This window comes from Xenopus tropicalis, chromosome 8 (assembly GCF_000004195.4).
Source record: "Xenopus tropicalis strain Nigerian chromosome 8, UCB_Xtro_10.0, whole genome shotgun sequence".
NCBI lineage: Eukaryota > Metazoa > Chordata > Amphibia > Anura > Pipidae > Xenopus > Xenopus tropicalis.
In genome coordinates, this window is record NC_030684.2 from 50,589,150 (window position 1) to 50,604,752 (window position 15,603).

A 15,603-nucleotide genomic window follows, 5' to 3' on the forward strand; every position below is an offset into this window, starting at 1 on the left:
TACTATAGGCACCATCTCTCCCTACTATACCTGCTATTCCACAGCCAGAGTGCCTTCCCAGAGGCTATTTTCCCAGAGGCTATTTTCCCACTGCTACTATATGCACCATCTCTCCCTACAATACCTGCTATTCCACAGCCAGAGTGCCTTCCCAGAGGCTATTTTCCCACTTCTACTATATGCACCATCTCTCCCTACTATACCTGCTATTCTATAGCCACAGTCCCTTCCCAGAGGCTATTATCCCACTGCTACTATCGGCACCATCTCTCCCTACTATACCTGCTATCCCACAGCCACAGTCCCTTCCCAGAGGCCATTATCCCACTGCTACTATAGGCACCATCTCTCCCTACTATACCTGCTATCCCACAGCCACAATCCCTTCCCAGAAGCTTTTATCCCTACTGCTACTATAGGCACCATCTCTCCCTTATATATATACTATGGGGCTGATTTACTAATCCACGAATCCGAATCCCGAATGGGAAAAAATCGGATTGGAAACGAACATTTTGCGACTTTTTCGTATTTTTGCGATTTTTTCATCGCCGTCGCGACTTTTTCGTAGCCGTTAGGACTTGCGCGAATTGTTGCAACTTTTTCATATTGAGCGCTAGTAAACGGCGGCCAAACCTTTCCGATTTTTTCGCGACGGCTATGAAAAAGTCGCAATGGCGACGAAAAAATCGCAAAATACCGATCATTACGAAAAAAACGCATTTGGATGCTTTCGATCCGTTCATGGATTAGTAAATCAGCCCCTATGGGTTACAGCACTGTGGCAAATTTGCCCAGTTCATATTGTGTGAAAAACAAAATTGTGCAAATAAATTTAATCTAATCTAAATATAGCAGAAAGGTGCTTTAAAAGTAGTGTTTCAGGGTGATTTTTTGAAAGTTTCAAAAACCCTACCAGTCCCACTTTCTGCTGCCTCCTTTCCCAGTCTGTGCAGGGGGGACGGCAGCACTCAGCACACTGCACTGTAGGATAGAATCCAATTAGGAGCTAGACTGACCTGATAGGGAACTGATGCCTGTCTTTGCTTGTGTGACTGCAGGGCTGTGATTGGCTACTTCCCTCCTACTGTGCTTTTGGTAGGGACCGTTAGGCCACACCCACCCCTCATTTGAAACACGATAGCAGGGTTGCCAGATTGGCAGTCCTTCCGCCAAATTGTGCTTTCCAAAGTACAAACCGGATTCCAAAAAAGTTGGGACACTAAACAAATTGTGAAAAAAACTGAATGCAATGATGTGGAGGTGCCAACTTCTAATATTTTATTCAGAATAGAACATAAATAAAAGTTTAAACTGAGAAAATGTACCATTTTAAGGGAAAAATATGTTGATTCAGAATTTCATGGTGTCAACAAATCCCAAAAAAGTTGGGACAAGGCAATTTTCACCACTGTGTGGCATCTCTTCTTCTTCTTACAACAATCAACAGACGTCTGGGGACCGAGCAGACCAGTTTCTCAAGTTTAATACAGGCCTCTAACTGTTCAATCATCTTGGGCCTTCTTTGTCGCACCTTCCTCTTTATGATGCGCCAAATGTTCTCTATAAGTGAAAGATCTGGACTGCAGACTGACCATTTCAGTACCCGGATCCTTCTCCTACGCAGCCATGATGTTGTGATTGATGCAGAATGTGGTCTGGCATTATCTTGTTGAAAAATGCAGGGTCTTCCCTGAAAGAGATGACGTCTGGATGGGAGCATATGTTGTTCTAGAACCTGAATATATTTTTCTGCATTGATGCTGCCTTTCCAGACATGCAAGCTGCCCATGCCACACGCACTCATGCAACCCCATACCATCAGAGATGCAGGCTTCTGAACTGAGCGTTGATAACAACTTGGGTTGTCCTTGTCCTCTTTGGTCTGGATGACATGGCGTCCCAGATTTCCAAAAAGAACTTCGAATCGTGACTCGTCTGACCACAGAACAGTCTTCCATTTTGCCACACTCCATTTTAAATGATCCCTGGCCCAGTGAAAACACCTGAGCTTGCGGATCTTGCTTAGAAATGGCTTCTTCTTTGCACTGTAGAGTTTCAGCTGGCAACGGCGGATGGCACGGTGGATTGTGTTCACTGACAATGGTTTCTGGAAGTATTCCTGAGCCCATTCTGTGATTTCCTGTTTGTGGTGCAGTGTCGTTTAAGGGCCCGGAGATCACGGGCATCCAGTATGGTTTTACGGCCTTGACCCTTACGCACAGAGATTGTTCCAGATTCTCTGAATCTTCGGATGATGTTATGCACAGTTGATGATGATAGATGCAAAATCTTTGCAATTTTTCACTGGCTAACACCTTTCTGATATTGCTCTACTATCTTTCTGCGCAACATTGTGGGAATTGGTGATCCTCTACCCATCTTGGCTTCTGAGAGACACTGCCGCTCTGAGAAGCTCTTTTTATACCCAATCATGTTGCCTATTGACCTAATTAGTGTTATTTGGTCTTCCAGCTCTTCGTTATGCTCAAATTTACTTTTTCCAGCCTCTTATTGCTACTTGTCCCAACTTTTTTGGGATTTGTTGACACCATGAAATTCTGAATCAACATATTTTTCCCTTAAAATGGTACATTTTCTCAGTTTAAACTTTTGTTCCGTGATTTATGTTCTATTCTGAATAAAATATTAGAAGTTGGCACCTCCACATCATTGCATTCAGTTTTTATTCCCAATTTGTTTAGTGTCCCAACTTTTTTGGAATCCGGTTTGTACAATCCTGTCAAGGTATGGATTTGGGATACTTTTTGGAGCGTTGGCGGGTTTGTACTTTGAAAACTAGCCAACTTTTTTTTCCCTGGTGAACCTGGCATGCACCTCTCAGTAAATGTTGGGAAATGTAATTTGTATGTAACAAAAAGCCTACAGCCAAGGTTAATGTAAAACTACATTACCCAGCATGCAATGGCATAGAAAGAAGCTCCCTTTTCTACAAGGGGCCATATTTACAGATAATATAAATTTTTAGGTAAAAGTAAAACCAGAACCATATATTAGTCATAATTGCCTATAAGATTAGAGATTTTTTTGTTTATCCTATATGTCTACTTAAATGAGCCCCATCCTGCTGCCAGAGGCTACTAGTATAACACAAGTGCAACAGTCATTACATTTTCGGTATGCTCCCTTTGTGCACAAAAATTAAAAATGAGCTGCTCACAGTAGCTGAACTACTGGCCCGAAGGCTAAATTAATGGATATTATTCAATTATCTGTACATGTGCACACCTCACAAAGGTCCCATTTTGTGTGGGGCAGAAGAGTGGTGGATATTTGTAGAAAAGTGTAAGAGTCTAACTTGGCACTGTCAGTGTGGAACAGGGACATGGTCCAATTTGTCCCTCATTTGAAAATTCAAATTTTGGGAGATATGCATGTTTATGGATACTTCTATTGTTCCACTGGAAACTATAAAAAAATAATCCACTGCAAGTCCTGTTTACGTCCTTATTTGCAGATGCACTGTGCATTAGCTGAGGTGGTGTATAGGTAGATTACAAAAATGCTAGATAATGTACCTATACACCACCTCAGCAAGTTCATGGTGCCTCTGTAAATGAGGAGGTAAACAGGAGTCACAGCTTGGCTTGGCTTCCTCATGTGCTACAGTAGTAAGCACTATAACCCTGAGGTGGGTGCTTTATAGGTACCATACAATACATGACATTTTCAAACCCAAAATGATAGGCAGAAAGGATCCCCAACCTTCACAGACAAGGCCAGGTGGTCAGGCAGTGAGGTCAAATTGGACAAACTACCCACTCACATTTGGCCATTAATGGTCAGCTTTATCCTAAATTAAATGGACATGTTCAAGGCATCCACATGATGTACTGCAGTGCAACACAGACTTAAAATTAGTCATTCTCCAAGACTCTAAGTTCCAAAGTGAGTCACCCTACTTAGATTCCACTGAAGTCATATAGAGTGGAATTAAAGGAAATGGCTTTAAAAAGCCCTTTCATTTCAACCTAGTCTGTCGCCTTCACATTAGGTGCACCTGTTGGTGACATTTCACCAGTTCTCTCATATCTACATTTATTTTCGTTTCAATAAGAAACCATGTTCAATATCGTTGCTATACCAGCTCAAGCTCTAATACGTATTTGGTGATGCCCACTCCTCCCCTGTCACTCACACTGTACTTTCGCCGGTCTCTGACTATCACTAGTATGAGCCGGCGCATCAGTGGCTCCTAGTCACATGACTCGGTTCCGCCATTTTGTCTTAGGGGTGAAGTGTGAGGTAAAATAGAGAGACAGAACGGGGGAGAGAAACCGGAAAAGGAGAGGAGGACGAGAGAGAGGGAGTGGGGGAGAGGAAGGTATAAAGGATAGATAGGGGTAAAGAGTATATGCACTCCCCCACTCTGCTCTGCCGGGTCACCTCATAAGGACTTCCTTTAACCTCGTTATACGGTGACCCGGAACCGGGGGAAGGAAGACAGGGTATTAGGTGACATAGGGTTGTAGTGACAGCGCCCGTGTGTGTACGTGTTATTTACTGTGGGTCGGTGCCCGGTCGGCACAAGAAGGATCATGTCGGGCCAGTCCATCACAGATCGGATCACGGCGGCTCAGCATAGTGTCACCGGCTCCGCCGTGGCCAAAGCCGTATGTAAGGCGACTACCCATGAAATGATGGGACCCAAGAAGAAACATTTAGACTGTAAGTCTGGGCTTGGGGTTTGTTACCTTGTACAGATGATATGACATTGACATTTTATTGGTATTCCACCTATGTTCCGCTTGGTGGGGGTTGTGGGACTTGTAGTTCATATCATCTGAGTTAGCATGCATGGGCTGTACAGTCATTCCTATTGGGATCAGCAGTGCTTGTATGCATTATGGCTGAATGTTACCTGTGAGACAATTATATTGACAATACAGGAAGAAGGAAGAAGTCTCCTTTCTTTCATTGACGGATGTGGGGGCTGATTGCAGGTGTCTGGAATCCCAGAAAAAGGGCATGTTCTTCTGTGAAATGTCAGCATTAGTCTCTGCAATAATCCTTTTATGTAGCACAGAAGCACATGCTCTCCTACAACTAGTGGGATTTGTATAGTTCCCTGGGCAGACAAGACCAAATAAAAGGCATTATTTAAGCATATAATAATAATAATAATAATAATATGGAATAACAGACTTATCAATTATAAACCGGTGTCTTTTTATAGCACTGGCATATTCCACAGCTTGTTACACAAATTAGGGTTAGTTTTATTAGGAGCCATTTAATCTGCCTGTATGATTTTGGAGAGTAAGAGGAAACAAAGTAAACAAATAAACTGATGGAGAGAACATACAAACTGCTTGCAATCAAACCTAGGATCCCATGGCAAGGCTGCTGTGCCACCATGCTGCCACTTGCCCCAGTCTTTGAGATATAAACATACTTAAAATGTAGATTTGGAGCGGGGGATTAGTAGATTAAGAGTTTTGCTGGTAGGTTGATCGCCCATTATGCCATTATGGAGATATCTAAAAAGGACTTCAGAAATAGTGTTGTTTATCTAAGTATAACCATATATCTTTTATTTCTTATTGAAGATAAGTCTATGTTTACATGGCATTATACTAGTATTCTGACGCTGGAACTGGTGATAAGTAGTAGACCTTGTACTCTGATAATGTGCCGAAGCCTATGCACATGTTATGTTATGGAATGGCAACTTGTGCAGAGAAGCATATGGACAAGGTCCTGTGTTTGGTGCATTGATAATGTTACATGAACAGCCATGACCCCAGACTTTCTTGCCTTCCCATTACTTTGATAACATATACAGTGCTATATACCAGTGAATGCCATTGAGTCAATTTAAATTCTAGGTGGCTAGTGGCTAATTCCTGTCACTGTGCACACAGAACAGTTTCATCAAGGAATCCGCATACATTTTTTTTGTCCAAAATCCTCTGTGTGTGCACTGACAGGTGAATTACAGTCCTGTCAGTGCACACACGAATGAAGCAGAGGTCGCTGAATTTGAGTTTTTACGCTGATGAAGAAAATGTTCTGTGCCGCTAACCTTAAAGGGGTCTTATGCCAAAAAGATGCTTTTGTACAATAAGAGAAAAATGTACAGCAATAGTGTGGTTCTAAAGTTACTTGTAAATTAGGGATGCAACAAATACACTTTTTTGGTATTCGGCTGAATCCTGGTTGTTTCACAAAGGATTTGGGCCAAAGCGGAACCGGAATTTGCTAAAAGCAAGGAGGAAAACATTTGCAATGTCCTGGTTCGTGCAATCAGAAAGTCACGTGATTTTAAAGGTTTGAATTCTGCTTGGCCAGGCACTTGGATACAGCCATATCCTGCTGAAAAGGATTCAGATTTGTCCGATTGTGGTATTTGGCGCTTTCCTATTGTAAATATAACTGCTATTGAAAGCAGCATCTATCTAGCTGCACTACGGTTTCTTCCTCCTGAAACACTAGCAAAAAATCAGCCGATTAGCAGATATCTAGGAGAACTGACTTCTGCAGAGAACAGAGAGTTAAATACTGCAATTATGCAATTACAAAAACCTGAGACCCATTTAATGTATACAGAAAAGGTTGCTAAGAATTACTTTTTCTTTTTACTGTGCAAAAAATAATGTTGGGGTGGTGATCCCCTTTAATTTCGGTATGTATTTGCTGTTGCATGTTATGTACCAAATCAGTGTTTTAAAGAGAAGATATTTATATCTAGTTTTACCTTGATTGTTAGACAGCATTTGTATGCACATTCAGTTTATCATTTGAGTCCCTAGAGTTTAAGGACAAGGCCAGTTGCAGTCATGTAAGTGACAGCATAGAAAGGACTTGATGAGTTGATGTTTAAATTTGCATGTTGTGTTTTATCCATATTGTATATTTTTATAGAATATAATTAGTACTTTACAAATACATGGTCTATTTAATGTCAATTTATTTTTCAAAGCCATGTAATACATGTCCTTGCCAGTAGGCACACACAACAAAATTTAATGACATAAGTACTTGCAGATACAATTGTATCTTGATTAAATTTAAAGGGAATCTAAACTTTGTAAAACACTGTTCCCCCTTCTCTCTCACTGTTCCACCTAGATCTGTAAAGGAGGTGGCCCAAGCTTGGTTATAAGTTGTAAGAATACATGTCCAGATTTTAGTCTTCTTGTGATGAATATTTGGATAGCGGTCGTACATTTAAATGCAACGATATGAAACTAAAATTCAGACTGAAAATGTAGGATAAAGCCCTTAAAACAAATCAGGGAATGTTTTGAACATGAAATAGTTTGCAGACACTAATCGTACAAAAGTGACAGCTGGTAGACACTAATCGTACGAAAGTGACTTCCACAGTAGGTCCACCGAGGATATCGTCCGATACACAATGCATGCACAGATTTTATGGTTATCTGGCCCAAATTTTTTAACCTGGCCGACCGCCATGGTACAAGAATTATCGGGATGATTATTTGGAGCCCACATATGGTCCGACAATCGTATGAAACTAGGTTTCATACAATTTTAGCAGTACTTGTATGGCCAGCTTTAGTGCTCATTCCAAAAGCAGTTGTGCCGAGGGTCTTGCTGCTCATGAGGCAGACTGTAAGTACAGGGCTTCTTTGCATCATGCACCAGTTGTCACTCCCTAACTTCAGCTTCTCTGAATCACATACAAATTAGGGGGTATGATAGGGGACACTCAATTTTGGCTTGCAAGGACCTATGCCCACAGCTGCTGATGGTAGGACAGGGTGCAAAGTGCAAGCAACATATGGTGGCTTGGGCCTGATTTCCACTGTGCACATTGCACTACTGTCAGAAAATGACCCTATTTGTCTGTAATCGTACTTCAGAAGAAAGGACATATTGCTAGTAATTTTTTCCACCTCCAAAGATGATGGAGCAACATTTGCAGTGGTCAGGTACAGCTCTCATTGGAAAATTCTCTTGCATTCATTGGATCCATCACCCTGGAAAGACAGAGAAAACATTTATTGAGCAAAATAATGTAAGGGTAACATATTAAATGGATGTAGGGGTTAATGTTTGGGGTACAAATCTATTTGTCTCCTGTCCAGATAACTTGGCTCAGGTTTATGGCAGTAAATAGATGTATGCTCTTTGTACTTATGTGTGCTTGTTTTCTGTTGTGTGTGCTAGGACTGTGAGACTTGCATGAACATAAGACTAATAATGTGAAATTAGCGTTACAGATTGCTGATTAACTTTATACATTTGATGCCCATTGCTTTTTTATTTTGTGTCTGTCAGTGGAAAACTGCAAAGCAAAATACACAACACCTTTTTCTCCTCCCACATTCACCTGGCATTGCTTTACTCTATAGAAGTGCTGAAAAGATCAACAAAGTTGAGAAATCTTCTAATGAGAATATATAAGGGAGGTTTACCAAAATATAATACTAATTAGTTGATGCTGAAGTTTATATTGCTAAAACCATTCTACTTTGAGTCAGTATACATGCATCACTCTAATTATACTGCATTATAAATGACTGGCTTGCTACAACTAATGGGGAACTCTTTTTACTTTCAATTACAGATCTTATACAGTGTACAAATGAGATGAATGTAAATATCCCTCAGCTGGCTGACACACTTTTTGAGAGAACTGCAAATGGTAGCTGGGTTGTAGTATTCAAAGCACTCATCACAACACATCACCTCATGATGTATGGCAATGAGGTAAGGTCTGTCATACATGAACCAGTATTTATACAAAATATTTGTACAGTAATATAGGTATGTGCAAGCTACAGTATACAGCCTTGTCAATATGAATGCTATGAATAGGGCATGTTTTGAACATATTTTTTATTTTAATAAAGAAATATCCATGGGCTCTGTTTTTTCTGGCGCTGAACATGAATATGAAGCCAATACTTCCTGATACTGAAGAAATTTAAAGGAGCTTATAAAAATAATTACCAGTCCACTGGGAAACCCCTGATAATGAACTGCTCTCTCGGTAGATTGATTTCACACACTTAGGGGCTGATTTACTAACCCACGAATCCGACCCGAATTGGAAAAGTTCCGACTTGAAAACGAACATTTTGCGACTTTTTCGTATGTTTTGCGATTTTTTCGGATTCTTTACGAATTTTTCGTTACCAATACGATTTTTGCGTAAAAACGCGAGTTTTTCGTATCCATTACGAAAGTTGCGTAAAAAGTTGCGCATTTTTCGTAGCGTTAAAACTTACGCGAAAAGTTGCGCATTTTTCGTAGCGTTAAAACTTAACGCTACGAAAAATGCGCAACTTTTCGCGTAAGTTTTAACACTACGAAAAATGCGCAACTTTTTACGCAACTTTCGTAATGGATAGGAAAACTCGCGTTTTTACGCAAAAATCGTATTGGTAACGAAAAATTCGTAAAGAATCCGAAAAAATCGCAAAACATACGAAAAAATCGCAAAATACCGATCATTACGAAAAAAACGCAATCGGACTCCATTCGACCCGTTCGTGGGTAAGTAAATCAGCCCCTTAGGCTACGTAGGTCTTGAGCAGTATTCAATTTTTTGCCTTTTCACCCATGTGGGTGGTCTGTAAATGGCAGAATAAATTACAATATAATCAGGAATAGACACGTCTGTAGGCATTGTCAGCCACCTTAAGACAAAGAAAGTGAATGTTGAAATTTTGGTGACATGGTTCTCTGTTCAGCATGTTTCCTATAGGTTTTCCATGAAAATTGTTCAAGCTGTTTCCTGACATAATTTTGTCTTTGAAATAAGCCATGATGAAAAAAAAATACTTGCAGAGCCATTCAGAGGGAAATATAGCTTATTATCTGTTTTTATTTCAGTAATATATATTTATACTTTTTATTTGTCTCCCATAAATGTAATGTTAAGTCAAGTATTATGTCTAAAAGCCTATCATCTATATATCTTTGTCTTGTTTTCCTCAGAGATTTATTCAGTACCTTGCATCCAGAAATACATTGTTAAATCTTAACAACTTCTTGGATAGAGGTGCCATGCAAGGTAAATACATCCTAACTCATTGTTCCTGTAGACAGTTCTTTGTACAGATACTAAGACAATGTAAGAAATTAACTTATACTAATAAGGTAATACATGGTTGAAAATGTAGTGTGAACGGACTATTCAAGAGCAGAAACCTAGGATATCTTTGAAGGAGTGCAGCAGGGGATAGCCAGTCTGTACTGATTAGTTACTACATTATTATTTATACAAGAATTTCTCAGTGGTTCTCAACCTGTTTTGTATGCAGACCTCCAGTTCTTATGGTAGGCGTTACTCATATGAAGTCAAGAATCAAATTCGTATGCAAACTACTTTGTGACTAATACATACATTTTTAAATTGCCTCTGCAGAGAAAGTTGTATTGAATGCAGTATGTTGTAGCTTCTCTTTCCAAAGTAGCCAGTTCTGCTGTGGAAGGGGAAGCAAGGTATCAAGTACTACCTTATTAGTGTGTGTGGCAACATGTTTTTTTTAAACGCTAATACAAGTTCTTTGTGTTGCTATTACTAAATAAGTTAGGCTTTTCTTTTTCCTTTATAGGCTAATGCCATGTGTTGTTGGATCGAAAGCTTGTTTTGGTGTAAATCCTTGCAACCCAGCTGGGGGAATATCTGACCATTGCATTACAAAGTTATTAACTTGAAGCGCTATTATAAATTGCTTTTGTTAGCAGTTATTATCAAAAATTTAAAAGTACATGCTCTTGAAAATGGCTCCTGTAAGTCATATGTCTATTGCCTTCCACTGACAACAATGTGAAGCAATTCCCTAGACTGGATTGGCTCTATGTGCTATTAGATGTCTTTTTCTTACAGTGCAGGCTCTCTTAACTAAGTAGAATGGGCAGTCCCACTTGTCTCCACCCCCTCCAATGGCAGCACTGCTGGCATGCATCTAATGAGAATTAGAAGCTCATGGATACCGGTAGTTGTGGATATGGGCACCCATCCTTGTCACTAAAAGATTCATTCCTCTGTGGACAATTTTAGCTTAATGTCCACTCATTTGCCAAAACCTCTATATGTTGGGATCACTGGTAGTTCTTTGTTACAGAACTTTATTATTCATTCATTGATTAAAAAAAAAAAAAAAAAGGGGGGGGGGACCATGGGTTTTACATTGTCAGAACTTTGCATGCCTTGTAGTTAGCAACTGCATGTCTGTATATGTTCAGTGGCAGACGTGTTGGAAAATATAAGCAGAGAGAAGCCATGCCAGTGAAATTTTATCCTGAAGAGGCTGTGGCTGTTATGGAACAACAATAGATACAAAAGATAAGAAAGAAATCAAACATTTGAGCACATGATTTTAGCAAAATAAATTGTGTAACCCATTTGTGGCTTTGTTTGAAGTGAATATCTTTGTATTATGTATATAGGTTGTTTTGTTTATTGGGCATGTTTGAAAATGTCATGATGACAAAGTACCATGTATGGCACCTGGCACTGTATCTGTCCTTTTGGCCTTGCACCTCTTTGTGTATTGCCACCTTGTTTTGAGAAGGCAATGAAGTCAAACGGGTTTTGCTTTTCCTTTTACAGGGTATGATATGTCGACATTCATCAGGCGCTATAGCAGATACTTAAATGAAAAAGCACTTTCCTATAGACTTGTGGCTGTTGACTTCACCAAAATGAAAAGAGGGTATGTCAGTGCCATATTGTGGTACCATATGAGTAACTTTCATAAGTAGCAGTTATATTTTCTTCTAACTTGTTGCACATTTTAGGGTAGATGGAGTTATGAGAACCATGGTTACGGAGAAGCTCTTGAAAACGCTTCCAATCATTCAGAACCAGCTGGATGCTCTCTTAGATTTTGATGTAAGTCTAAAATTACACTATATTTTTTTTATTTGCTATTTTATCTGTAAAACTTTGCTTTGACATTGCTTTTCTCTTTTTGTAGGCAAATACAAATGAGCTAACAAATGGTGTTATTAAAACTGGTTTCATGCTGCTTTTCAAAGACTCGATAAGGCTCTTTGCAGCTTATAATGAAGGCGTCATTAACTTGCTAGGTATGTGTTGCTCATTGTTCATTTATTAATGTGGATAACTTTAATTTTTTTTTTTTTTTTGTCCAAACATTTTGTCAATATAACATACCGTATATACTCGCGTATAAGCCGAGTTTTTCAGCACTAAAAATGTGCTGAAAAAGTAACCCTCGGCTTATACTCGAGTATATGTGTCCGTGCATACCTACAGTTGCGAGCACTCTGGCTCTGACGCTCGTTGGTCCCACCTCCCCGGAGAACGGAAGCGATTCCGAGTGAACCTGCACTTGCGCGCACTCTGACTGGCGCTCGTTGGACGGCGCGCAACCCCTCCCCATGGACGTCCGTGTGCATGCACTTAATTGCTTCCGTTCTCAGGGGGAGGTGTGCGCACCGAGCGCCAGTGTCAGAGTCAGAGTGTGCGCAAATGCAGGTTCACTCGGAATCGCTTCCGTTCTCGGGGGAGGTGGGACCAGCGAGTGTCAGAGTGCGCGCAACTGTAGCTATGCACTGACACCTGAGGACATGTGGCGGAAGGGAGGTATGCCCGCAACAGTCAGAGTCAGAGCCAGAGTGCGTGATGAACCTGCAGTTGTCAAATCCTGGTGTGATCACATTGTATTAGCAAATCTGAAGAGTGCATCCCTAGGTTTCAAACTGTATGAGTCTTATATGAAAAAGGTTACTAACCCCTGCTGTACAGTAAAACTGTAGGCTGCAATGTGTACACTGAGCTTTCAAAACTCCTGTAGTAACTAGCCAATCCCAAAATGTAAAGCTTTTATAGACAAATGTAGTGAAAAAACTTGAAATAACAAGCAAATCCCTCTATATGTAATAGCATATGTAAAAACCAACCATGTTCTTAAGTAGGTCAGAAACCAATTTACACATCAAATAATTTAATATAATATTATAGAGAGAGTGATCAAATGCATACTTAATGCATAGCATAGCATGTCATGCAGGCAACAGTTTTTCACTCTTAAAGTATTTCTTAGCCAAATCCATCCACATACGCACGCACTTATTCACGTCCGTTCTCGGAGGGGAGGTGCGCACAAGCGCCAGAGTCAGAGCCAGAGTGCGCAGAACTGCAGGTTCGCACGGACACCTGTGGACATGTGGAGGGAGGGAGGTATGCATGCAAGTGGAGGGAGGGAGGTAGGTATGCACGCAAGTGGAGGGAGGGAGGTACGTATGCACACAAGTGGAGGGAGGGATGTATGAACGGACACAAGCGGAGGAAGGGAGGGTGGGTGCGTGCAACGAGCGCGTTACATCTGCACATCCATCTGCACAACGAGCCAGATTAAGTAATTGGTACAATAACTTGTTATTTACAATTAAATTTGTACTAAGTCCAGCATCAAGAATTATTTTGCCCTTGTAACTACTATTGTAGTACTGTGGTGGGACTTGTACACTGGGGTCCAAGTACTTGATAATTACTATGGCAGCTTCCTTAGCCTTCCCAAACTTGCTTTTGTCTGCTGCTGTAGCATTTTTCTTTCCCTAAAGTTATCTATTATTTATATCTGTTATTTATTTGATTATTGAAACTTGTCAGTAGCGGTTGCATTTCCCACCCTAGGCTTATACTCGAGTCAATAAGTTTTTCCAGTTTTCTTAGGTAAAATTAGGTACCTCGGCTTATATTTGGATCGGCTTATACTCGAGTATATACGGTATACATTTTCCAAGTAACCTCTAATTAAGGATTACATCAGATATTGCAGCTGGCCACTCAGAGCACTATTACATGTTCTAGTCTAGAGTAACTAACTTGAATGTTCCTAATAATATAAATAAACACATATGCAGATAAATAATACTCACTGGGAAGAATAACCTGCATCAATAATATATTATTGATTAATTAAGAGAAGCAAATGTAAACTCTGCTTATAAATAATATTGTGTCCTTTTAAATCTTCATCCTAGCTAAGATCAAAAACATATGTTAGCCTTGGGCTCCTGATTCCTATTTATCAACATCAAAGTGAAGCAGTGATTAGTTGACGTGCACTCTACAACAGAAGGGATCTGGTTGTGATGTACTACATGCCTGCTGTGTATAAGATAATATCTTATGTTGTGTATTTGCAACTGCCACAATTTTATTTTCTCCCATTTCATCATACACAAAAGCCATTCGTTGTTAATTATTAATTTAATGTCTAAAAAGTACTTAAAGTACTAAAAAGATGCCATTGATGATTATATTTAGACTAAAAGACATTTTATTTTGGTTCATTTCCCTTTTAAATTATGGTTATTGCATGCTAATTTTAAGAGAAATGGGTTTTTGTTCATTGGTCATATCCACATTATTTTCTGTAGATTTTGTTAAGTTTGCTGCAGATAAGGGAGTAAAAGTAGGTTGTTGTTTCCCCCTTATATTTTTTGCAAAATATAATTGTTAAAGGGTTACATTTGTCTCATGCCAGTCATACACTGAGTTAGTATAATGCAAGTTTTACATAATTATAATTTAGTTTTTGAAATTTAAGGCTTAAGGTGTATATATGCATGTTTTATCCACTAAAGATAAATATGTTTGTATGTGTAAGAACAAAGTGGAACTGCTCTCTGGAGTTATAATTATTCAAGATGAACTAATGTTTCAGCAGTCTAGCCTTTTCTCAAAGTGATACAACCAACACAACAATTGCCTCATGAGCCCTTAAGTGGCAGGAATGTGGGGTGGGTGGCATCATGAGACATCACTTCAGAGGGACACAACACAGTGTAAAAAATAGTGTTAACAACAAAGTGAACATAACCAAAAGTAAAAGGAATAAAGGAAAATCATCAGAAAACCCATACAATATGGAAAAAAGGTTGCAGTTTTAATAATATAACAACAGTGTTACAAGCTTGCTTGTCAATCTCTTTACAAAATAATACTAAAATCCTCAAATAATGCAAGGTATAACCCCCAGAAAATCTGTCAACATATATTATAGAAGCAGGAGCAGGTTATTTTACGTAGGAACGCTTTTCAAAACCAACTGAATATCAGGCGAAAGTTATTTAAAGAATACACACGATGACAAACTTAGTACTTGCAAGAATGAGTTGTAGAGGCACTGGAGCCTCCAAAGTAGGGAAGCAGAAAGTTAAAAAAAAAAAAAAAAAGTGAGAGCAACCGTGAAGATATTGAAGAAACAGGATAAGAACTCCCAAATTTTTCATTATTTTTAAAATATTTTAGCTTTATATTTGGCAACTCTCCCGTTTGGGATGTTAGCAGCTATATGGTTGCCAGGGTCCAAATTACCCTAGAAACTAGGCATTGGTTTGAATGAGAAATGGAATGGGATTAGGACAGGGTCTAAGTAGAGAGATAAGTAATATAAAGTAACAATAACAATGAAATTGTCCCCACACAGGAATAGGTTTTTGGCTGCCAGGGTCAGTGACCCCCTTTTGAAAGCTATAAAGAGGAAAGCAAATAATGCAAAAATGATAAAAAGTAAAGACGAACTGGACATTCGATAACATACTAAAAGTTAATTTAAACCACCCTTTTAAGGAATGTCACTGGATACTGGGATGGGTCAACAATCTGTCAGGCTTTCGTGGTAT

The 15,603-nt window shown here is 39.5% G+C and overlaps 1 protein-coding gene across 1 annotated transcript; it reads left to right on the forward strand.

Annotated features, from left to right (window-relative positions):
• Window positions 1-4,254: 4,254 nt before the first annotated feature.
• On the forward strand, window positions 4,255-15,134 carry picalml (phosphatidylinositol binding clathrin assembly protein like). Its single transcript, NM_001127945.1, is given in 7 exon segments — window positions 4,255-4,689; window positions 8,558-8,700; window positions 9,934-10,009; window positions 11,555-11,657; window positions 11,743-11,836; window positions 11,922-12,033; window positions 13,957-15,134. Coding segments are annotated over 7 exon segments (681 nt in total). The 5' UTR covers window positions 4,255-4,559; the 3' UTR covers window positions 13,980-15,134.
• Window positions 15,135-15,603: the final 469 nt, after the last annotated feature.